The 26,154-nt window shown below is 39.4% G+C and overlaps 2 protein-coding genes across 2 annotated transcripts; both read right to left on the bottom strand.

Moving 5' to 3' along the window:
- Positions 1 to 514: 514 nt before the first annotated feature.
- rhbdl2 (rhomboid, veinlet-like 2 (Drosophila)) lies at positions 515 to 10,877 on the bottom strand. Its single transcript, XM_042490847.2, has 8 exons — positions 10,427 to 10,877; positions 8,860 to 9,103; positions 6,454 to 6,602; positions 4,799 to 4,911; positions 4,486 to 4,586; positions 3,669 to 3,729; positions 3,523 to 3,584; positions 515 to 2,883 (listed from the first exon to the last, which is right to left on the bottom strand). Exons 2-8 carry the CDS (start codon positions 9,088 to 9,090, stop codon positions 2,701 to 2,703), a joined length of 900 nt encoding a protein of 299 aa, XP_042346781.2. The 5' UTR covers positions 9,091 to 9,103; positions 10,427 to 10,877; the 3' UTR covers positions 515 to 2,700.
- Positions 10,878 to 12,285: 1,408 nt separating this feature from the next.
- On the bottom strand, positions 12,286 to 24,796 carry akirin1 (akirin 1). The gene is made up of 5 exons (XM_042490109.2): positions 24,425 to 24,796; positions 16,599 to 16,745; positions 14,428 to 14,556; positions 12,924 to 12,995; positions 12,286 to 12,801 (listed from the first exon to the last, which is right to left on the bottom strand). Exons 1-5 carry the CDS (start codon positions 24,627 to 24,629, stop codon positions 12,791 to 12,793), a joined length of 564 nt encoding a protein of 187 aa, XP_042346043.1. The 5' UTR covers positions 24,630 to 24,796; the 3' UTR covers positions 12,286 to 12,790.
- Between the last annotated feature and the right edge of the window lie 1,358 nt (positions 24,797 to 26,154).

The raw sequence follows: 26,154 nt of genomic DNA, 5'->3' as shown, positions 1-26,154 counted from the left end.
CAGCAGCTCCACACCCACTACATGAAATGTTTATTTGTTATTTAGCTTCACACAGCAAGACAAACTCTCTAGAGTAGAGTATATTAGGCCTTATGTAGGTGTGTGTTGACAAAACCCACCAGCGCAATGTTTTTCATTTTTCTGTGAATATCAAGCTATAACTCTTCACTTCTGGTCTAAAAAGTCTTGTCTTGCCCAGCAGAGCAGGATTGATTCAAACTAGTCTGGTACACTAACATCACGGGTGCAGAGGGTCATACTGGGGTCATACTGGGGTAATATATTGGGAAAATAGCAGCGTCATTTCCTCTTTTTCAATAAAAAGGAGGAAAAAAAGCAATTTTCACTTGTACTTCAGCCCCAGGGCGTCCCCTGACTCACTGTCAATCAACATAGTTCATCGATTCATAATGAAATTTTGGAAAAACACTGCTCACTCGGTATTTGGGCTTAAAATGAAGTGCTGGAGCTGAATCGTTATCAATAGTGAAAAAAGGACATCCGCACATTCAAATCTGTGCAAAAAACATGTTTACTATGCAAGCTTTCAGTCAGAGACCTTCTTCAAAGAGTAACAGGTAACAGGTGGATTCAGCAGCGTAAAGACCTGGGAGAACATCACTTGATTAGCCTTAATGCAGAGCACTTGTGTCAATAAATGAGTCTTGAGTAGCAAGACATCAAGGGGATTGTAGTCCTTGAGAAAGTGACTGCAGAATCAACACAATGTCACTACAGAGACAGTCAAACATCAAACACAACATTTTTACAATCAAATAAATAACAATAGAAATAGATGCTATGTAGACATCAGGCTTCAGCCATCATATAACATAGAACATATTAAAATCTATTAAAATGTATTCATAATAAAACACTCATATCAAAATCCTCATTCAGACCCAGTGGTTGTAGTGTTCCTAAGGAGTGGATCCAAAAACACTCTCTCTGGCATAACCGTTATTTTTCATGAAATAAAAGATGTTCCCAGATCAGGCTTCCTTATTTGTGGTTTTAAAGACCTTTGGGTCTAACCAAACAAAATTCAGAAACCTTTCAGTTTTACTTTCAAATGGTTTAAAGCGAGATCATCATTAAGTCTTTAATATGAAACATTACAGCAATGACTGCTCAGCTGCAAATATTTGATTTAAGATCCAAATTCTTAAAAAGGGCCCAGTAACATCCATGTTTGTTTTTTTTTATTGCTGTGCTACTGAGGGCAACATACCATTTCCCACTGTTCCAGGGTCAAGGCAAACATGCTCATGGTAATTGAATATTGATGCACTAAGTTATATTGATGAGCTGTTTGGAAACTATGGAACTTTCCATACTATAAAAAGCAGACACTGCCATACCGGTGCAATCAAATATATGTAACAAAGTCATCGACTGCTGTGTGCACACTATGTCTGCTAATTGACAATGAATTGGACGACCATTGGAAATGTAGTCCTCAGTGGTAATTCTGTATATATTCATCAGACAGAATCAATACTTGTGTCCTGTTTCTGAAAAGATTAATTTCGACAGAAAATACATCAAAAAACACAACATTTTATTAAAAATGTGTAAAACATTGAGCTGTGGAAATGCAAAAACAAGTGTAGGAAGTGTCTTTGGTTGTTTGTTGCTTTGATTTAAGATAAATTAAGTACAAACGTACGATCTGCCTCTGAATCATAATATGTACCATTGCCCCCTGCTCACACCAGAAGTAATATTAGAGTTTTCATTTTATAGACTCATGACGCAGAAAATGTACAGTCACCAAAATACAACTTCCACTTTCAGCAGTTTCCCAAAAGTTCAGTGGGGATATTGTACTACATAAACCGCTGTTTAATTTTACAATAGTAGATGCTGTTTCTGAAAGCTGATTGTTGATGTTTAAAGCCAATGTTTTTTTATTTCCAAGGTAAAAAAACAATAACCATGACAGAAACAGTTCTGTAACTCATGTGCATGTAATTAGCCGTGTCCTGTCAACAGGGTGTAATTGAAACAATAGAGTGGCACTGAGCCAAGGCCTGATGGTAAACCAGCTCTACTGCTTACAGAAAGAAGGAGCAACTAAAACGGTTTTGACATTATCCTGTTTTTTTCCCCTGAGACTCATCAAACTCTGTGTTCAGTGCGGTGACTTCACCATTAATAAGGCACATTTCATGAATACTGAAACCCCATGAGAGTCTTTGATGATTCAACAGAAAATTAGTATAAAAGTATGAAATTAAACAGCCTGAGCATTATTTCCTATTAAAGAAAAATGATATGAAGTAGGACCAGTGTATTCATCAATTTCCTGATAATCATGACAAGTTCAAAGAGATCTCACGCACAGAGAACTCAATAAAGAAATAATAATTAATAACAACATATTAAAAGGTACATTTAATTTAGTTCAAATTACTTAAAAAAGCACATTTTGGTCTTGTCTAAAATGTTTAATAGCATACCTTCTGCAATGCTACACATAAACAGCAGGAGGCACTCTTTCCCTTAAACTCTCAAATTCCACAAGCAAATCTAATAAAAAAAAATAAAAAACAAACCCTGTTCACTACATTCACAAATTCCCTGAAAGCAACTTTTTTTCTGAAACACATCAGCAAAATAAAGCCTACTGAGTGTGATATTAAGGCATTTAGTGTTTACTTTTAAAAAACAAAAACTTTTGGTGAGTGCAGCTCTGTGCTACTTTGTTGCCGGGCTCAGGAAGATGTTAAAGACCACAGCAAAGATCACAAAGATTATGTATCCCACTATACACAGCCAGAAACGTGGGTCTTTGAGCAGCTTCTTGTTGTAAGCGCTGAAAAATACGTAGCCGACTGTCATGCCGGCGACGATTCCTCCAAAATGAGCCACAAAGGACACCTGGGAGGAGGGAAGATGAAGTCAGGTGTCAGTTATCAGCCTGTAGACCGAAATTAAATTGAACACAGACCCCAACTCCTGTCATCCGACCTCACACCCTAAAAACCTGAAGGACCAGTTTAACAGCCAAAACAAAGAGTTGGGAAGAAAGAATAGAGATAAAAAAAAAAGAGGTGGGGGAGGGAATAAAGAAATCAGGTTTTTAGGCTGTAGTCTGTTGATCAGGTGGAAAGACAAACAAGCCTCTTCAAACAGGAAGAAGATAATGCAAGCCTTCAGATTTATTCTTTGACAGTGAAACTTTGGGTTCAAAGGGTGGCTATTTCTTAATGTGGATTACTGATTAAAAAAAAAAAAAAAAGAGGCGGGTCGTGTGAAAAGTGTGCCGGTTTCCAGGCTTTGTCCATTAGTATCTGCTCATACAGAGAAGTATACGTCTGGGAGAATTATCAAGTCCCAACAAGAGTTGCTGATCTGGCTTGTAGCCACAAGCAAACGAAATCCATCACTAAACACAGTCAGCTCAGGGGAGGTTAGCTGGATCAGCCAGATCACCCCTGAGGCTCTTAGCTTTTCTTAAAGCATCTGGCAAGTGTTTTCTTTTCGTCCTAGACTGCACGGGGTAATGAAAATTCATACCTGCATACCAGCCTCGTCGCTGACAAATCTTCTATAGAAGGCGAATCCAAAATCTGTGGCAACTGGAGAAGAAAAAGGTATTTAAAGTGTGATTACAGCAGTTAGAAAAATGACAAACTAGGTTGAAAACATGCAGGATAACTTACCAAATATTACTATGGCGAGGATACGAAATACTCCAAGGAGAGGGATCATCTCTCGGAAATTCTGTACATTGAAATAGTCACCAGTTGTTTAAACAATACTCGTATTCTGACCCCAAATATGCATTGAGTGCCATTTTAGGAAGCCAGCACATGATTGAAGATCGCAGAGAAACAAACTATAACTTTTTATGTTTTTTAAAAATATATATTATATAATGAGACACTTTTTTATGACATATTATTCTATGACTACTTTTGGCTTTTTTAGTGACATTTTAATGACATACTAACACTTTACAAAAACTATCATAATTGCCAGGGATATAGCCTACATAAAACAAATATAACATTCTAGCTCTCCACTGTTTTATTATAGCTGAATTACTGCCTTGCTTAAAAAAAGTTTACAAAGCAAAAATTCTGCAATAATTTTAGAGCAGTATGGTTTAAAACAAAAATATGATGGGAATGTGTGCTCAGCAGTACAATTAAATATAAATGACATTCAGGTACATCAATATGTAAGGCAGTATTGTACACACAAAATTCTATTTCCTAACCTTTGATCATGTGGGAATAAAATTGAACCAACATATAAAATGTGTGTTTTTTTAAGTTAAATCTGTATATATTCCTCATATAACACCTGTATTCCATTCTTTGCGAAAAATTTTGTTTCAAAATAAACATAAAAACATCAAATTCTGAAACACAGAGCAGTGGGAAAAACTAAGTGTGGAAAGTTTCTTCTCACACACGAACACTTGAATATGAATTACAGATGTGCATACCAACTCTGAATTTTATGTAAACTCACCACCACTGCGTTCATAAAATAGCCTCCTATCAGAGCATAAACGCCCCCAGAGGCTCCCACCAGAGCACTGAGAGGATCAAAGATGGAGCTGCACAACGAGCCTGAGGGGAAACAAAAAGTATCAGGTTTACAACCAGTGGCATTTCTGACAGCCAGCACTCGCTCCAACACAAACAGGCAAAACCAACTTCAAAACGAGTTAGTGTCGGACGTGTGAGTGCGCAAACATTCATCCAGTCCGGCTTCTGTAAGCTGCTTGTGTAACGACAGACCCACATTTACTGAAAATGAAAGAAAATCAGGTGATGCTGACCTGCCAGAACGCCCGCCATGTAAACCATTCCTACTTCAAACCCTTTGTGGACCAGTTCCAGCGGGATGCCCAGCAGCAGCTGCATTATCAGGTTGCCCACGATGTGCTCCACACTGGACAGGCAGAGGGGGGGAGCGAGCAGGATAAACAGGGGGGTGGACAGAATATCAGAAACAGTCGTAGCCCTGCGGTGAATACCAGGTATAGATGGTACTTTTAAAACAGTATAGGGGTTTTATAAGTTTGGAGCCTCTCTGTTGTTTTGTCTGTGGCAGTTGGGCCAAAGCCTATTTGTCCCACTGAAGGTGTAAATCTTTGATTGGTGCCATTATTCTGGTCTACGCAGGACACACTAGACTTGATGAATCTCTGTTATTAACCACACCATGTCATTTTACATCCCAACTTTGTCTTTTAATTGCCCTTTTATAGTTTACATATTTATATTCTTACACTACTTATATATGCCTATTTTATTTATATTTCTATATTTATCTGTATGTATTTCTGCATTTGTGGCATTGCAACACCTACGTTTGAGTAGAAATTGAAGCATACGTTCTGTGTCCTGTGTGTGACTGAAAATCCAACATGTAGCTGCTAGTTAATGAGTTTATTATGACAATGCAGAGTAACACTTATTGTTTCAGGTGTGTATGCATTTGGATAATTACCATCTACTACAGTTACCATCACACAGAATCAAATGTCAAAATGTAGCTGATTCCTGTCTATCAATTAGAATTAACACATTTTTCAATATCTCTGTTTTGACAGATTTTTTATTATACATTCACTTTGACAGACCACTTTTTACTTTTCTTACTATAAAATTGAAATGTTACCCTCACCATTAAAGTTAATGACCATCAGATATTTTAACATAGTAGATGAGTGCATTACCTCTCAGCATTGGTATCGTGTCCCACATTATTCATACAAACATACTCTCCATCCCACATTTTGTTTGTTGGGTTCCAGTCAACATGTGCAGCTCTTTATGTGTTTTTGATGTGTTTTAGACAACAATGAGGGTCCACAGCACCGATAAATAAACAATTAATTGCTGGTTCTGGTCTTTTCACAGGATTTGTTGACAGTAAAAATAATATAAAAGCTTATCCTTCAAGCAAATATCCTGTTAGGTGTGTTTAAGTTAGTGTTGGCGAGTGACTGTGACCGCGGTTCCTCTTTGCTAATCTAGTTTTCCAACGTGCTTCTGTGTAGTCATGATTTTTCCGTTTTCCTGTGTTCCTGTGGCTTATGCACTCATGGTTTCTGAGACTGTTTACTTGCCACATCACATGACTTTGCAGTGTTTTGACAGATGTGCCGGCAACACAAGCACTGACTTCATATGACTCGCCTTTGTTAACTGTGCATATGAAGTAATGAGGGGGGGGAAGTGTCACAACAGCGACATATACCAAGCACAGGGACACTGTAACGAATAAAGAGGTGCAGTGGTTATAACCTGCAGTTTAAAAAATGACAACAGCACTTAATCAACACCTGACAGTATCGAGAAACCCAAAGATTATAAGCTTTACTGCCATGATACAGTACTGTAAAGTGTCTGTGGGTGTTTGTCTGCTCCCTACAGTGACTCAAAGCTCACATTGTGTAATTATCTAAAGAGGACTGCCCATGCTTACCCAGCGTGGACAAACATGTAGGAGATAAAGCGCCATGCTTCCTGCCTTTGCTCGGGCTTATATGTGAGTGGGCTCTTCCAGATGCCTTCATCCAGGGTCACCCACTGCTTCTGAGGCTTCCACACAGCGTAGTAGATAAACACTGCCAGCTGAAGAAGAACAGAAAATACAAACATAAGTTTTTTTATAAAGTCAAATAATTTTACTTTTGTCTGCCTTTAAGTTAGCGGCAGCAGCAGCAGGTGTGGGGGTTGAAGCTAAATCCCAGACAGCTGAGAAAATAAAGACTGAATAAGAAATACAGATGTTGAAGCGTGTTTAACCGACCACAGACAATCCCCCTGTGTGATCGTACATCGCAGCTCAGATGTCTTAATGCCTGCATCTGTGGGAATATGAAGAGATGGTACGCTGAGAAAGAACATCGCAGCTCAGTCAGTCTTCTCATGGGTAAATAAAAGTGCCTCCTCCCACAAATAAGAGAAGAATTATTCACAGACATGCCGTGTCAAATGCTGTGACACTGGACATCTGTGAGCTACAGAGAGTGAGCTGTTTATCATAAAGTATAAACAGGCAAGTGTGCGAAACAGTAATGAGCAAAATTAACTTAAACATCAATTTTGTACAGATTTTACAATACTTTTTCTATATTTTAAGCGTATGGATTCAGGGAAATATGCAAATCAACTCAGTTTTAAGTACTTCATCCCTCTTATTTAATGCATTATAACTGTATTTAACAGTATTTCCATGTTTCTGTTTATACACCAGCCTACAGTTATGGGTGTCCATCACATGTGGAATTATTATTGCAGACGAATACTTATACTTAATCAACACTTAATATCTGCTCACATTCACAACTGTATGATAGTGTGTTATGTACCAGTTATTATTATTTTATTTATTATTTTTATTTGCTTATTAAACAAGTATTTCACTGCTGGAAAGACGCCTATGTAGGAGAAAGATGCAAATACTCTTGAAATGGGTGCTACATGACCAGAGAAAACAGAGAAAAAGGACTGTGGCATTCACTTTTGCTCAAGAAAACCTACAATTACCAGAATGCACAGCGCCGCATCCGACCAATAAACTCTCCCAATGGTGGGTAATGTAATGCAATGCGGCTGTTTTGACCCCCAGGAAGTGATCCAGGCTTTGAAACCAGTTTTCATAATAGGCAAACAATTTTTCCCTAAAGACATTCTTTTTTTTTTAGCCCTGCAAAGTCACTTTCTCTATCAGAAAAAAAAAAACATTTCAGAGGTCTGAAAGAGTCGTGAAATTATATCATTTTATCCCCATTCAAGTTTGTGGAGCACTACACTGGAGGTAGTGAGACTGGCCAGCGGAAGTTTCTACAGCGCTTAAGGGCCCAGTTATGCGGAAACAGAGCTTTTTTGGCTTCATGTGTAACTGTCACAGGGATGAACGGGCAACAGTGAAAATTTAATTTGGGCTGGGAGATGAGCAGGGAGATCTGGGTGCTGGTAAGATGGAGATCCTACCACAGTTCATTTACACATATTACTCACACTGACATGATACAAAGTAGGTTGAAAATTGGCAGAGCCCCCTTTTAATGCTAAATACGGGGAATTGGTAAAATGTTTCCAAAATATTATAATGTAAAGAACAAAGAAGGCACATCATGGCAAAAAGTGCATTTATACAGCTGTATGCAAAGTAAACTGACCACGGCTCGCCTTTTTACAGCCTCTGGACCAAAACCAAACTTCCTGTTGTTTGTTTCACATTCAGTCAATCTTAAATACATTCTCGATGGCTTAACGTTGTAGGAAAAGACAGTATAGTTCTCTTTAAAGCCATAGTTTAGGGGGCTAAATGAGACCACAGCCTCCCCCCTCTTCCTGTTTCAACAAATCACCCACTGATGCTCCGCATTCCACATTTATTTACCTGAATCTAAAAGTCAAAAAGACACGCTGGCTTTCTGTTGACACATTCAGGAAAAAGCAACTCTGAATCCAAACAGTCAGAATCAACTGTACCAGGTCTAACCTAAAAGCTATGACTCATAAAAATGACGCCATGCCGTCTGCTTGCTGCTGAGGACTGATCAATCAGGACATTCTGCGGTGAAGATGCCAAAAGAGACAGAATCAAAGAAATCAATGCTTTTTGCTGTCCAAGAGCTTCACAGTTTGGGGGTTAGTGTCAGTTCCTAAGTGTGATGATTTAAATATATCCTACCCAGGCTTCTATAACTTCACCTCAATATCTGCTCTACTTAATACAATCACAGCAGATCTATACAGTAATTAACACGCTGGCAGCATATAAGCCAAATGCAGGCTGCATGCAGAATTAGATCACAGAATCCATACTGATCTTCCCTCTGCTCATGTAATGTGTGCGTACATTCAGGGTGAGAGCTACCTCTGCAATACTGATGAGGATGATGAAGATGGGGGGCGGACAGCAGTTGGCACGTTCCAGGTACTTGCTGCGGGCGTCTGCTGGTAGCATCCATTTAGAGACAGACTGCTGGAACTTCTCACAACATCCCATCTTTCTGTTGCCGTCAGGCTGGTCCGCTGCCCTCCCGAGCGGTTTCCCATCTCGGTCCACAGGTAACGGCTCCAGCTGCTCGAGGTCGATGTCCTCCATCAATGCTCCAGTCCTGCACAGCATTTTAAATATTCTGAGTTAGGGGTCAAAATCCTGATTTATACCTTGAGATCAGGGGACATTTTTCAGACAATGGGCAAAAGGCCCAAAATCTCTCCTTCACAGTAGCAAGATACACACACTTTATAGTTGTTTAGCTTCATTTGGTGTATTTTTTCTGCATCTCTTTGTACTCGTAGTGCAACTTTTTGAGGTTTTCTATTTCTCTGTGGTTGATTTGTGTCCCTTTGAGGTTTTTTGCCCCCTTTCGGGCTTACTTTATGTCTCTTTTCAGTTCCTTCGCAACTTTTGCAGTCTCTTTAAAGTTGTGATGCATCTTTTGGTGGTTTTCTATCTCTTTATGGTTATTTTTTGTCTCTCTGATGTCATTTTGTGTGTCTGTATGGTAATTTAGCATCTGTTTGGTCATTTTGAGTCCCTTTATGGTTGTTTTGCCTCTCTTTGCAGGTATTTTGTGTCTATTCGTAGTTCCTATGCATCTCTTTGCAGTCACTTTTAATCTCATCCTAGTCGGTCCATGTTAATTTGTCTGTATTATGTTTAGTCTTCAGGTGCCTTGTTTTATCAAACTGACTGTCTATAGCCTAAAGAAAGTAAGCGTACTATCATGCATGACAAAGAAAATCATCACATCTAAGAAGCTGGAAACAGCTAATATTTGTCTTTTTAACTGCACTGCTATTCTATTAAGCAAATAGTTGAAATTAGTTTTCTATTGAGTGACTAATGGAATAACTGACTATTGCCACAGCTCCACTGCTAACAAAATCAAATACATCCACACATATACACACATATAAATGCATGTAATAGTCTGATCCAAAAGCTTAGTATTTCATTCAAGTGGAAGATGAACACTGTAGCCTACTAAATGTTATTTATACTATCTTAAAAGGTATCTAAAACAGTTTTCCTCCTTAGCTGACTGAATGCTCACTTACAAGTGACTGTCCAGTTTATGCTGCTGGCACAGTCAGCAATGCGTGCTCACTATAAAAAAGATGTGTCATTAAATACATGCAACTGCTAGTGAAAAAAATAGGCTACAAAAAGAAGAAATGATATGGAAAACTACACTAAGCATTTGAGTATTTTTCTATTTTTTCCCTAACTGGACAGAAGCTGATAAAGAATGCAGGTACATCGCTCTTTACAGTAAATCAACAAAATCATGTTAGTTAGCGTTTCCTGTTTACTGGGCGTTGTTGATACTCAGACTTTGATTCCTGATAACTTTAAATAGCATGCGGCCTGGTAAAGACTCCTTTCCCATTTAAAGTTATCTCATTTTAACTTAACTTTGGCTTGTACTCACCTAATCCGTCAAAAGGCAGGGTGCAGATGGCTCCAGATGGTCCCAAACGCATAAATACTGATTCGGTTAAACTAATTTAAACAGCTCAATGTGTGAGCTGAAGAATGCACGAGTTCATCCACTGTACAAGAGTTCAAAAATACTCAACAATAACGTGTTCAACACCACTCCTTCATTCTTTCACACAACCCCGCGGAGTCCCTTCCTTAACACTGCCGTCACTGTGAGAATCCGGACAAAAAAAAAGAAGAAAGAGCACTTGGAGATAATTATAGACCTTGCATTGCTTTTCCTGCAAAAGGCTTCCTTCCTCACTGAAAACAACCCACTGATGCTCCCCTCTTCCTCTCATAAACAGGAGATTTTTACAGAAACGGATAGAGAAGTCTGCAGCCTTGCGCGCGACAACAACAGCCTACCTGTTTCCCGGTGCCACACCTGGGATCAGTGACGTCACCCGCACGTTATCATACATTATCCAGTGTTGGTCATACAACCCCCTCCCCCATCCACACAGCCCGGGAAAACGAAAGCAAACACGACCATCTTTGATCCACGGTGCCATAAATTCAAATAGATTACACAGAGACTAATACAGTAAAGTGCTCTGAGGGGAAAGTCTCACTATAATATAATATAATGTAGATGTTGCATTACCTCCAATTCACCAGAAGGTGGAAGTAGAGTTCACATTTAAGAACAATAGGATGGTGTCAGCCGAACTTTAAATACTCGAGATTGCTTTTGTTCATAAACAATATGTTAGATTTGATGTCTATACATTTTTATCACTAACATCATCGGCAGGTAGAGGAAAAGCATTTTCAAGGATGCCAGTGGATCACATTCTCATTTATTGGATACACAGCTTTACTAAACGTTTTCATCTATATTATATCGTACTTCAATAATAGGTGAACAGAAAGTACCATGAACCTACGCCAGAATTCCTTTAAGAAACATTTATTTATTTTCTTTAAAAAAAAAACAAAAACAAGCTTTTTAATAGAATTAAGGCTGTAGTTGAAACTTGCATTTATTTTTAGACACATTTTCTCTAATTTGTATATGAAATGTCAGAAAACGATTATAAAGTAAGGCCCACAGTAATTTTTTAAACCCAGATTGTTCAATTTAAAATAACGTTAAAATTGAAAAAAAAAAAAAAAAAAGCGCCTGAGAAAAATGTCTCATACAATTAATAGTAGAGATTTGGACTAGACTCTCAAATTTGATAAAAAAAAACCAACTTGCAACTCTACTTGGAAATTAACACCAAATACTCATATCTTCTCATGGGTTTAAGCATTTTCACATGAAAATACTTGCCCAAAGGTGAAGTTCACATATAAAAAATATGTGGAGGTCAAACAGAAAAAACAAATTGCAATATAGCTAAAATAGCTTTTTAGCAAACGTGTTTTACACAAATAAATGTACATTTTAAATAGCAGTCAATGATTTTTTTGTATATTTGATATTGGTATTACTGTTATGTATCACCACATAATGACTCATTTAGGATTCGAAACTTACAAGTTTAAGACTTGAGATTTACTTGTGATTTTCAAAACAATGACATCATCGTCCTACATGTAGAACATAATGAAAATATGAATTTTCTATAACCAGCTACAGCTCTAGGTGAGATTATCTTGGCTGAACGTTTAAATTCCAATATTCGGCCAACACGGGTGAGAAGTCCTTCAGGCACTCTGGGGAAATGGAAATTTAAACATCCACAGTTCAACTGAACAGACTTCATCTGTTGAGATTATGTGATAGTATCCAGAGCTCAAAAACCACCAGTATTACTAAAAAGACATTTGTGCTTCAAGAAAACACTCCAAACAACAGACTTAAATCACAGAACTTTTATTTTTTTCAAAAGGGAGAAAAATCCACATTCTCATATTAAGAGCTGTGAGGAGGGAGAAGGAGGAGTGGGCAAGAAAATTGGGACAATGTGAGAAGCAGGAGCCTTTAAATACAGCTGCTGGAAGGTTATACAGAATGACCACATGAGCCAATAAGCTTTTTCTACAGCGCCGGCAAGAGATTTGACACAGATTTGCTTTATTCAGGATTTCCAGAGAGAGCATATGAACAAGAAAAAAAGGGGGCAAAAAAAGGGGCGGGCTTCTTACATAGTTTATCTCTCAGATTCTTCTACCTTTTGGCCAGCAGCAATAGTTTTGAAGTAAGAAATCAATGTTTGGATTGAAAAGAGGATAAACCATGGCACCCAAACAGTTTGAGACGGGAGGGGGAGGGGAGGGGGGATAAAATGAAAATCAGGTAGAAGGGGGGCAGTAGAAGAGCAGCCATCTTGTGAGAGGAAGCTGAGGTCTCACCGATGTGAGTTCAGGAGACATCTGAAACAGAAAATGATTTGATGCCACAGTCAGATAAGATAACCAGATTTAACTCTGAACACACATAAGAAAGAAACTTGGACTCTGACAGGGAAGGAAATGGCGGTTTTTAAGGTACTTACAACTAGCAGGCCGGGCTCCGTATCTTCGCATGATCTGGTCTTGTGTGAATTTCACAAAAGATTCATATTGTTCTGTAAAAAGGAAGAACATAAAGGTGACTATGTGAGCTATAAATTAAAACATCACCTTTCCGGGTCTTTTTCAGAGTAGCTCTGTATGTGATGAAAGACCTGCACAGAACAGAAAAAGTGCAAAATGTGCTCTTTGTCCTGCATTCAGGAGGCAAACAATAAAATTGTGCATCACAACAAACATCTGGTGAGACTGCTGAGCTGCAGCTTGTTAAACTTCTGTTCTCCTCCTGCTCAGTGACCACCTGTACTGTTTTAATACAGTACAAACTCACAAAACAGCTCTCATTTCTGTAGGTCCCCTTTCTATTGTCAAATAAACAAACCTTTCAGTACATAAATATAACCTGAAAAATCGACATATATACAGTTTAATGACAACAGCAATTAGTGATCACAGAAACAGTTACAGGCAACAGAAGGTTGTCCTCTTGAAGTCCAGTTGAAACAGCCTTTTGACAGTATTGGGCTTCAGTATCGTGACATATTTACGAAGAAAACAGGATAGGCGGGCTGAATATAGCGTCAGGAGTTTGATTTGATCTTCGAAAAATGGCCGCCATAACTGAGGCCTTGGCGGCGTACGGCTAAGAGGATAAAAGTAACCATCGGGGAGCGAGAGACAAAGTCCATCGTATGTTTCAGATAATGTTAGTTGCAGAAGTCAACTGTAAAATTATCTGGTGTTGTCATAGATACTACTTTCCTCAGTGAAAAAAAAAACTAAATTCAAGCCAGCAGCCCTTTAACAACTGTATTTTGGGGGGAGAAGACACACTGACTTAGCAGAAGAAATATAATTTTTATATATTTTTGGCATACAATGGTACATGGGGGCACAATATGGCTTGGGATGTGCTCTAAAATAGATTTAAAAAAGCATTCTTCATTTCATCTTGACTTTTAAGTTCAGCCTAATGGCATACAACCCCCAACTATGGCTGAGCTATCTTCTCATCTTTTTGCAGAAGCTACTCTCCGTTTTCCAGGTTTACACCAAAATACCAAAGTAGGCATTTTACAATTTTAAGACTCTGACAAAGCTGTTTTGGGTACAAAAAATGCCAGTTTAATGGAAATGGAGAGCCAAAACAAACAGACACATGTATTTTTGAATACAGTGAATACAGTTTTGCTTCAGCTGCTAGACACAATTCTACCGTCTTTATTGCACTTGTTTCCTGTTCGTTTACAGTCTTGGCATCTAGGAGCATATAAACTCTGGTCGAGGGAGCCATGGATGCCAGCACTGCAGACGTTATCAGTTATGATATGACAATATGCTCATATGGGAGGGGGCAGGATGTTTCTCATTAAACAGTGACACTTTTACTGTTCTTTAGTGCCAGAATGGAAAAAAGAAATGCTGTCCAGACAAACTGAGCGCTGTGGTCTAATAGCTTTTGTTCATTTTCAGAGAAATGTTTTTTACCTGCGAGTTTTGTGTTAAGGATCTGTTCGTACTCCTCCCGGATCTTCTCCTCGTGGTCTTTAAGCAGCCGCTCACACAGGTAGCTCACCTGCTTCAGTGTAAACGAGGGCTGGTCCTTCCTTGAGGCACCTGAGAAACACAATATCAGACCGGCTGTGAAAAAGCTGACTCACTCTCATCTCCGGCGCAGCGACAAGAGGACAGACACAGACATGTTCTTTCGCTAGAAATAGGTGCTCTACCAGGTGCAGATTTACAGCGTTGCTTTCTGTCGTCCCTCACCTCTGCCAGCCAAAAGGGTCATGCAGCACTAATGTGGGCCCTTTCTCTCCCCAGTGTCTGTCACAGTGCAACTGGAGCCAGCCTTAGCTGGGTGATCCCTTACCCAGAGGTCTTTGAGGTCTGCTGTGAGCTGTTTAGACTAAAATGTTTGTAAATCACAGGCGAGAATGGCAGAGCGAGGATGAAGGTTTAATGGCTGTCTCAGAGACGGAAAGAGGCCGGGTTAGTAACAGTGCAGCGAGTGTGATCTATGGGACCGTCCTGCAGAGCGAGAAGGAAAAACACCGGAGCTGAAAGGCCTGGGGCTTGGATTACATCTTGCACCCAAACTGACAAATTGTGCTTGAAGCATCAAACTGCATCTCTACTGCTGCAGAACAAATGTGTTTCAAAGAGGAGCAGAAGCAAAAAGCAAGTGTTTGTCCTTATGAATGATGAATTGTGTTCTGTTTTTCTCTATATGATGACCATATGTAAACAAATGATGGGCTGAAACAAACTGTAAACCTGCCAAAATCTACACAATGTTCATGCGCCAGTGCAACGAATAATAAAACGGTGTACGTTTTCAGTAAACAGGTTGCTTATGTTGACTGCAATTTGTAAAAGGAAATAATTTCTTCATTGTTTTCTCTATGAGGATGAATCCCTGTCAACCACTGAAAAATTCAACTAGAAATGTGCTTTTCTAGGTTCAATCTTGTGTGATGCAGATTTTTACCAGTATGACATCTGTACTGACTTACAAAGAAAAGATTGTAAGATCTCTATTTTTGAGCTGCTCACATAATCACAGTTACTGAAAATTACTCCACTTTTCCACTTTATATCAGTTTGATTTGTTATGGTTTAGATATGATGCAGCATGAAAGAAATGTTTATTTGGAGACTTCTTCAGGAATCTTAACAGGATATGACCGAACTCAGATGAGAGAGACATCTCCATTTCAGGAGTTGGTTGGTTTTGGCACAAACAACTATAAATCTCTCACAAACTCACATCTGGAATCACAATCCCTCTGCCCTAGTGATGAGCAGCAGTATGCTGCTGCCTCTTGAGACTTGAGTGGGTTGTGCAGGTCCAGCCAGGGGTCTTTTGGCAGGCCTTGTAGTATGAATGACCTTATCATTTGTAACTGTTACAAAGATTAGGCTTAGAAAAAAAATCTAATTCTGTTTTTTTTGATGGTTTTGATGTCTGATTTGGCTGTCACTTCAAGGACTTGCTAACGAAAAAGCAGGCATGTTATTTAAAGATACACAGGACTTTCGTGAAAAAGAAAAAACCCAAAACAGAACAGCGTATGGACTCATACAGAAGTCATCCCTCTCAGTCCTCACTTATGATCCATTACCAGCGTGTGCATTGTATTTTTCGGCAAAGTCTCTGCCTGTATTTACTTTATTGTTCTGTGTTCGGGACGTTCATGGGTGTGTCCACTCAGTGCTCAGTTTGGGGCTTTAGAAAAGGTAGTGACCGGGTTCCAGACCATAAGCAGCAGGCATCCAAGAAACACAGCGCTGAACAAAAACGCAGATATAGCAATCTGTGGTTGGATTTTACTTTCACTTTTGCTTGCAAGCATTTTTACAAACAGTAAGCTCCAGTCCTGCAAAGTATACCCATAATCACCTCTGTAGAAAAACTGCAGACACACAGTACCCTCCTACAGCTCGTTACAAACCCCAAACTGATCTTAACAGCACTCAACAACTGAAAGGGAGGAGTTTCTATAACTGGACAGTAAGACTTAAATCAGCTGCTCTTACAGAACGGACACATTTGGCACCAACAGTTCTGTGCTGAGTCCATTAGATTTGTACACGACCAAATATGTGTGAGAGCATGAAGTTAATGTATGTGTATGGCCAAAAGTAAACCCTCATACCTGGTGGGGAGCTGGGAGCGTTGAGGGAGGAACTGGGGCTGGGGACGTCACTCGAGCTGCAGGCCTCAGTCTGGTTAAAAGCTCCTTCCAGCTGCCGCCGCCTCTGGATCCGGCTGTACTCCTGGCGGAGGTTCTGGAAGATCTGCTCTGTAGAGAGCAAACAGAAAGGAGGACACAAACAGTTAAAACCAGGACAGAGGACACACAAATACTGTGATTGTCAGTGTCACACAAAGGGACAATAAGTTTTGATATAACTGTGATGACATGGATGCTTGATAAAGAACACATTTTTCACAGTTGGGCAGTTTAAAAGTGCAAAATTACAGGAATTACAATTACAAAATTTCAGAGGTATAATGCGCTCTGTGAGAGTCATTATTTTGATTATCAAAAGGCATTATGAATCTAGTTGTCCCAGTTGCTTCAATGACTTTAACAGTGATTCATTATTATTATCATCATAAGTATTTTCATTGTTTAGTTTTTAATGTGTGTTCTTTCAATATTACGCCCACCACAAGCACATTCATACAATGCTGAATGGCTTCCAGCATGAAAAGGGACTATTACGGGAAGGAGTAATCATCCACAGTGTTCTGAAGATAAATTCATGCTCACTTCCTTTGTGCCTTCTCTCACCAAACATGGGCCCCAGAAAGCAATCATGGATGGGAAGTACCCTGCCTATTACAGCTGCTGCACTCACACAGCTGACTTATAGACACTTTCTGATCCTGTGACTGTATCACTTTCGCTTCTCTTCCAAAAGTATTTCATAACGTCGGCATCATGCCAAGCTACAGCTGGCAAAAAGGCTGCCACATAAATCAGTTTTCTTTACTGGGCTGTTAAAAAGTAAAGGCCTCTCACTCTTCTGAGGCCTATTTAGTGGTTAAATAGATGCTTGACGTTTTGGTGGATATACAAAATAAACTGATTTGTGTGGAAACTTCTGTGTTATACAAGAATGCAATGCAGAAGATGTAAAACAGGATATTGCTTGTATCATGATACAAAAACTGTACATGTACACAGCCCTTAAAACATCATGCTAATTCATATGAGAATTACCCATTCACATTTTCTTAGAAGGCAGAAAAATACATGTGCTTAAGAGGATTATCTGCATTTACATGAAGGATGTACAAAAAACTTAAATAACCAGATGCTTTTTTAAATGTTTCTGAGGCCTTGTGAGTGAAACTGGAATTTTACAATGTAAAACAACCGAAAAAGTTTGGTACTTTGTTGTGCATTCATAGATGTAATTAAGAATGTCTTTCTTTCCAAACTGTCTGCATTGTCTGGATTCATTTTGGTGTCAGAATTAATCAAAATAACATGTAAACAAGTACAGAAACTGTAAATGGCACCCAAACCCACATTTAAAAAGCACAACAACAACAAAAACATAACACTGTTAACTGATACCAGATCACAGTATGATGGAGGCAGTGACCGAGGCCCTCTGCAAACTATGTTGTTTGCACTCTGTGACATTTTTTTGGTTTTGGTTGTGAACCGTTCATACGGCCTGTGATGACACACTAATCTTGATTTCACTTCATGTGTATTGCTGGTGCTTTCAAGGAAATATATATTCAGTATGTGCTGGTAGTGTCTCCCATTCACAGTTAACATTATGCCGTCAGAATAAAACCAGTTCGGCATAAAGTATATACAGTATGTCATGGAAAGAGTCATGTCAAATGTCTGCTTGCAGTTGTCTGTTAAGTCTGTAAAAAGGTCCCAAAAGGAAAAAATGTAATGTCTAATCTAATCTAATAAATTGTTTAAGAAATTAATTGATCAAAAGAAAAATAACTGGAAACTATTCTGATAAACTAGTAACTGTGCAATGTTAGGCAATGTAGGCAAAAATGGCAAACATTCAGTGGGTGCAGTTTAGGCTTGGGCAGAACCTGTTTTTTCATACCTTCCTGTAATTTCACCAGGTAGGCGTTACAGTGTAAGAATTCGCTGCTGGTCTTAGTCTTGCATGATAGTACATTTGATATTTCTGGATTTTAGATTGTTAGTTAGATATAAAAAAAAAGTATTTTTATGTACCAAATGATGAATCTAAAAAAATAACGGTACTGGTAATGTAAAACAAAAATAATTGATAATCTTAGCCTTGCAAATTATACTTCATTGTATTTAAGTGATTTAACATGTTTGTTTGTTTTTTATAAATTAAGGTAATGCAGCTGCTGGGTCAAAGCCATCTCACACACATATCTAATAATACGGTTAAAGTTCAAAACATCCTGGGGAAAAACAAGAGAAAAACACCACGGCCTCCAATACAGCTGATAACCAAACGTAGAGACTATCTTACTCGATTCATACAAGGGCTGAAGTCTCTTTACATGTTGTGTCTCTGTCTGAGGAACCGTGTGCCTCATTTATCTTGGGTGGGGAGAAAGCCAGAAGTCATGTTGTCACTTCAGGGTGCTCATCAGTATGCTTGTTTGGATGGTGAGTAAAGCAGGATGTTCTTTACAGAGACGCTTAAAAAAAAAAAGCCATGTTGTATGTGGTCATGTACTTTTAAACTGGTGCCTCCATGGAGTCCCCTACTCCTGCTGTATGTGGCCTCTGAAACCTTCCAGCATTAACAATACAAGAGCCTAATCTGACAGGCTGTTTGTTTAGCGACCACGAGGCTTTTCACTCATAATAAAGCCATGCCACTGCGGGAGGACAACATGGCTCTAACTGACAAAAAACTGATCATAGTTTGTCATTACTTGAAGACAAATGCAAAATATTCACATATCCCAGTTTCTGCAAGTGTGGGGATTAGCTGTTTTTGTGGGGAGTTTTTAATCACTGTACATTAAATATATTTTGGGGTTTTTTTTATGATTAGATACTAGAGAATTAAGTCTGGCTGAGAATATGTGACCACATACATGTTTAAAAAAGTGTCATACGGTTAGGTTGTCAGTTTCTATCGACTGACTCGGCTCAAGAGTTTTGAATAATAGGAGACAGTTGGTGTGTTGGTGAAACACAGGCAGTGACTTTTTTTTGCTTTGTGTTTTTGTAGGATTGTCTAGGGTTGCAGATGTCACCACCTCCTCTTACCAGCTTCCTGGGGGAAAGTAATAGAAATGGCAACTCAGTGTGACTGTTGTTTTAACAAAGACTGTACGAACAGGTGAGCAAGAGTTGGCAACTCTGGAGAGAATAAAACCAAAACTAATTTTATTTGGCACTATGCTTCTGTATAATTCCATCATGCAGTATTTATCTTTGTGTTCGCAGACTTGAGTCACTGAACGCTGACAACAAGAGATTAACCCATGACAGCAACCTCAAATTAATGGGTCCAACTGGATATCACTACTCCTGGGTATATCTGACTGACAAGTGAAAACTGTCTCCCGCTGCCTGTCACTTGCAGCTCTGCCAACTACTAGTAGCTCAACTGTGGGCGTTGCTTGGCAACAATGACCCTGCCACAACCAGGCCAAGCAATCAATCACAGAGACTTCCGGGAGCCAGGGGAACACAGTGGAGAGAGCCTCAGCTAAAAGGCTTAGGCGCAGGCCAAACAGTGAATTCGACAGGAGATCGGCCAGATAGATTGGACGTGGTGGTGGAGAGAAAACAAAGCTGACTCATTTCATTTCACCCTCCACTGCTAAAGAATTGTGGGGGGAGGTGGGTTTCAAATGTCCTAACTGCCAGGAAGTAGTGTGTGATGTATTATGGGTCACTTGAAGTTGCCCTTCCGCAGTAAGTGACTGCGGACATGTGAAATAGCAACAAAACAAGAGACTATCAGAAAGATTGTCACTGAAGAATTTCAATTTCCAGACATATTTGATTGTAACTTATTAAATCTGGTGGGACTCATGTAAATCCAGCAGCCAAGTGTTTTGAGTGTTTGTTTCTGACTTTAGCTTAAGTAGTTAGAACAGAAACTTAAATCAAAATGGTCATCACTTAACACCAATACCCACTTTTAATGTACAGGGTTATATAGAGAATAGGATTATGATGACAGTGGTAATCAGCAGCGGAAAGCTTTGTGGGACTTAAAGACACAGTAGTTATTGTAAAGATGGTAAGTAGCATACCAGTTGGCGGCGGTAATGCACCAAAACGTTGTTTTCCAACCGGCAATAAACTTCAAAGAATGCTGAGTACCAATAGCAGACGCGGTCGAGTTTATCCAGTTATTCAGTCTGAAACACACTGTGATGGTGAAAGTTTGCTGCATTATCAACTGCTATAACCGTTCTCAAGACTGGTGTGAGAAACAAAACACTAATTGAGAGTGATTTTATTATATTAGATTTATTTTAGATAATTTTAGATGGATTTATTTTATTTTTGTTGTTAAAAGTTTCCAGCTTGAAAGCAAAACAACAAATCTCGGGGCACCGTCTTAAAAAGAGACGTTGCACTGCATGTGTAGCAGTTTAAAGACGAAAAACATCACCCTCAGCAACATTTCCCGACATATGTTCGTGTGTTCACAGTATTTTCACACAGGTAAGGTAAGTAAAAGCCACTTTATCTGTTATGTAGTTGCAGTTACTGTTATCATGTTGTTGCTTACCCTCTGTAAGCAAGCTTCTCACCACTGCTGACAATATTTTTTAATGCATTTGGAACATGTAGCACAAAAAAAACAAATCAATAGAATGACTAACATGAAAATATATTCAAATTAAATCTTCTGGACAAAGAGCTTTTTGACCACACAGCAGGCGGAGTTTAGCCCAAGACGCATGAGCAGTCTTGCAGCCTCACCCAGGTTTCAGCCCTGAACTATCACCTGCCCACTTTTCTTCCCAAGCTATAAAACATGACAGAAGTCATCCAGTCCAGCCTTTTAGATAACATCGTGTCCCAGGAAAAAAAGAAAACCCTGCCTCATCTGGGGGGGATTTCACCAAATCACAAGCCCAGACCAGCTGCACAAGAATGAGGCAGAGGAGAACGGAGTGAGTGATCCTATCTACATTATGGAATAATCACACCAAGATACCTTGGCAGTGTCAGATCCCCATGCCTTGCCTGCGCGCGCGCACACACACACACACACACATACAGACACACACACAACCGTTCTCACCACAAGCAAACCTGACTAGCTGGAAAGCATGTGTGGGTAGAGACGGGGTGGGAGGGATGACAGCTGACCTTTCACTAAATACAAAACTGCTTTCACTTGGCAAACCACAGCAGAAAGGCAGGCCCGCAGCACCAGTCCCACGAGGGGCCTCTTTCTGGGTGAAGGTGAGTATAATACCTGGTATCTGGACCTCATGTCTGCAGTAGACAAATCTACATGACTTCATTCTTGCAGCTGCTATGCTGTAATTCAGCTCAGCAGACCAACTATGAAAGAAGTAGAACAAGAGGCACAAGAGGCCTGTTGGATTCTTAATAAAGTTCAAGCTAAAAAAGCAACGTCAGACCTGGAAAAATATGATTCCAATGATTAATGATTCATTTTCTGCACTGACATAAACATAGCTCCACTGTGAAGGCTACTCTGTAAGGGATTCAAATAATCAAGTCGGATTGCATAAATAGTGTGAGTAATAGTAGAAAATATGTTGTCACTTCCAGGCATCTGCAAGGAATTGCCCTCTACCTTCTCAGAAACAAAACACCTCTTAATTATTATAAATATTTGGCTAACCAGAACAACCATTGCACGGTTCAGCAGAAGCTGAAATAAATGCATTTTACAGGAAGCCAGCTGTGACACCACGTCCATCAACACCTACATCTGTGTAGGTGTTGATGGGCCCCCCGCGTCATCTTGCAATGATGTGCACTATGAAGAGTTTTTTCTTTTAAAGTGCAAAAAGAGGAACAACAGACACTATGATTTGACCTTTGTCCTAACAAATGACGCAGCAGGCACATTGTGCAAATTTGGACTGTAAGGGCTCTTGTTATTTTGTTGTTCAAGTGAAAATAATCTTCACTTACAGCTCACATTTCACTTTCAATTCTGAACAGGCTATTCACCTCTTTCGCAGGTATATCATCCATAAAGAAAGCCAACTGAAACCTAATTCAAAAAGCACAGAACAAAGTGGAGGATAACACCTAATTTGCCCCAGCCAGATAACCATGTCATGGGAAGAAGTTGACAATCTCTAGCATTAAAAGAAATTAGGAGACTTCATCCTCATTTAACCAGTTTAATGGCAAAGAAAAGTGGCTCAACACACAGTCACTGAGTGAAAATGATGAATGGATCACTCTTAAAACACTTCTTCTCCAAGCAGCCCCGAGCCAATAAAAACTGGTTATGTGGAATGCATCTGTGCATTTCTGATTTTTTCACTGTCAATACTTGGTGGCACGATGGAAGGCAGTACATCTCATGGCAACAGGAAGGCTAACTAACACTACTGCTCTTTATAATATGCTTTGCTGTCCACAATGGATTTCTAACTGCTGGAAAGCACATAATGACAATCTAGGCGTTAACAACATGGACTAGCTGTCTCCCGTCATGTTATCCTCTAACATTTAACAGCAATGAAGTGATCAGATAAATTCAAGGACATCCAGCAATTTTTTAATTAAAATTCAAAAAGCGCAAGGATTAGCTAGGCCTCACTGCTATCATACTGCACAATCTGAGTGACTGGCACATACAATAAGCCTCACTGGATCTCAGTACAGGCATCTACGTAGGTAATTATCTTGAGTCTACTGGAGTGCCCCACACCCGTCCAATGCTCACAGCAGAGCTTTTCAGGCCAAAGAGAGTAGACGACAGACATAAAGGAAATGAACAATGCCTTACAGACCTAAGGAGCACAAGAAATGGTTGTGGTGCATAATGGTAACCCCCACCTCAATGCAAGACAATTGTGGCACTTAAGCCAAGGAACATTACCCAGGCAGCTTCTAATTAACAGCCTGCCATGATGTGCCTGCTGCTGTGATACCATTTGTCTTCTACAGAGAGCCAACAGTGTTAAAATATACGCAGGTTCTTTTCAGAATCAGATTCAGAAATACGTTATTGATCCCCAGGGGGAAATTGTGGTTCGTTTAATCGCTCTGATGCCAAGCATACAGAATTATAGAGAGTAGAAATAAGTACCAGCACAAAGTATGTAAAATGTAAATTAGAAATACAGTAATACTATAACAACTGGCACTAGTATGTGAATACATCATACAGTTATATATATATATATAACTATGTATAATGTGTTGAGTATGTGAAGATCATAAAACTATGTGCATGATGCTACAATGAATAACAGAAATATACACGAGTAAGGAGAACAATAAGAATATATACAGTATGTGTAACAATATGTCTATCTTTTGTTTAAATCCTATGTTTGCTTGATTATGGTATTAGATAAAATTGCCATTGTGATCAGGACTATGGCTGCAGATTGTACAGGCAAAGTAGAAAAGCGCAGTGTTTTTTTCCCCCAGTGCTAGAAATCATTTTTGATGTAGCCATGCAGATAACTTTGAAGCTAATATAATCATGTGCAGCTCAATATTAGCCCGTGTAAGTTCATCTGAATGATCTGGTAAGAGGCTACCAACGAATACCTACAGATTGACCTCTACTTTTGTGCGACCGCTGACTTATTTTGATTCGTAAAAATGATACGTATCTGTAACTTAGCGACGACGTTTCCTTTCCTGACGTTAGCTTTTTGCTAAGCTAACGTTTAGCCTCCAACCCCCAGTCTGATTCTCTCAACTAACGTTAGCTAGCTATCCATTCCACTCCACCCAAACCCCCTCCCCCATGACACCCACCCTGAAACGCAGAAAAAAACGTCAAATCTGGTTTCAATTTATACCTGGAGTGAGCCTGTGTTCGCCTCCTATGGCCGGAGGAGACATCGAATGCGTTGGGCTGTCGACTGGGGGACGGAGGTTACATCTTTGCGGGGACGGAGTGCCAGGAGTCCCCGGTAGTGGATTGCACCTTCTCCGCTTGGGAGACTGGGGACTGAGGAGGGCCTCAAACTCCATCGACCGCTTTAACGTTGCTCCACAAGCCATGTTAGCTAAAGCAAACGGAAAAAAATAACTTGGAGGAAAAATCCCCGAAAAAGCTGGGGTTTAACGCTCGTAGTTTGTCCGTTAAACGTTGCTCTAAATTCTTGAGCCTTTCTTCCTCTACACAACAACGGATCTTCTTCTCTGAGTAGTAAGCCAACTGCCGACCCTTCCTGCTGAATTTTTAAAACGTCACAATGGCCGACCATACCATTGACGGAAAGAGGGGGGTTCTCAAATATTTACAACATATCATAGTGTTAATTCAACCGATTCCAATCGAAATTCTTAACGTTTCATACATTTCAAATGTTTAACGTATTAAATAAATGAACCAGTTGTTATTTCATTCTCTATTTCACCGTCTTTACGCTTCGATGTCTTGCTGCACAACCCTATCGTTTTCATTGATTGCTTTCCGTTGAACTCAAATTGAAGGTTCACGAGACGTCTGGTGGTGGTGGTCAGGTAAATCAGGCAGATTAAAAATGAACTCCACAGTGCTGTTAGACTTTAATCTCTTTCAGTAGAGCAGTTTTTATGTGTTTATTTGTCGTCTGTCAACCACTAACGTTGTATTTCCACATGTTCTCTGCAAACTAAACACAACGGTTGTCGATATCTTATTGATGGTTATCGATGGACGACTAACAAAAGGCAATGTTCATGCATGATAATGACCTGGAATAGATCCTGAGCAGCAAACTGGTGGAAAAGAGAGCTCGATCACACTTTATACTGTGACAAAAAAAAAATAGGAATTGTATTGTTTTGTATGCACAATACAACAATTGTATTGTAGATTGCTTTCTGATCTCATCTTTCTTTGTTTTATCAGGTACATGCTATCACTCCCACTGTATCACATGCATCAACAACCTGTTATACTTAGTGCAGTCTATTGTTTTGAGTAACCTATTGAAACTGTCCAGTAATGAATCAGACATCAGTTTAAATGTGCAGTAGTGTCCACTACACTGCATTCTTCTGGCTAGTTAATTGTATGCTTCTCAGTGGGATTAACATCTCTTTTACAGTTGTAGCCTGGCTTTTTAATGCATAATAAATTACTATTCAATTTGAACAATACAAAATAATCTGCAGCCATTATTGTTATCCATACCTGCAATAGACTGTGAAAAAGAGGGAGATTTTCTTGTGTATCAAAAATTGGCCCCCATATTACTCTACACCGCAGATGAATGAATACAAGGATATGAAATTAAAATGATTTTTAATCAGTGTTAAATTCAGAGGTCACATTAAGATAAAAATAAAATGTACAAAATGAACAAAAAATGTATCAAAAAAACTGTGTTAAAATTAGCATATAGGCCTAGTGTTAGGCCTATATGTATAGGTCTCTTTCTTACAGGGGGCAGGGGTACGCAACTATTTGTGGATAGAGACACAGAGAGAGATTATGAGGCCCAGTTAAGTGTTACTGTATAATTCTCTGGTGTGTCAGTGAAGTGCATGAACTGAGGTCTCTCCCAACAGTGACAGAGTATCTAACAACCCATGAGAA

The sequence above is a fragment of the Plectropomus leopardus genome, chromosome 11, assembly GCF_026936395.1.
Source record: "Plectropomus leopardus strain MGB_pleo_1.0 chromosome 11, ASM2693639v1, whole genome shotgun sequence".
Lineage (NCBI taxonomy): Eukaryota > Metazoa > Chordata > Actinopteri > Perciformes > Serranidae > Plectropomus > Plectropomus leopardus.
Note: the sequence above shows the minus strand (reverse complement) of the source record. Positions and strands in the feature narration are given on the sequence as shown.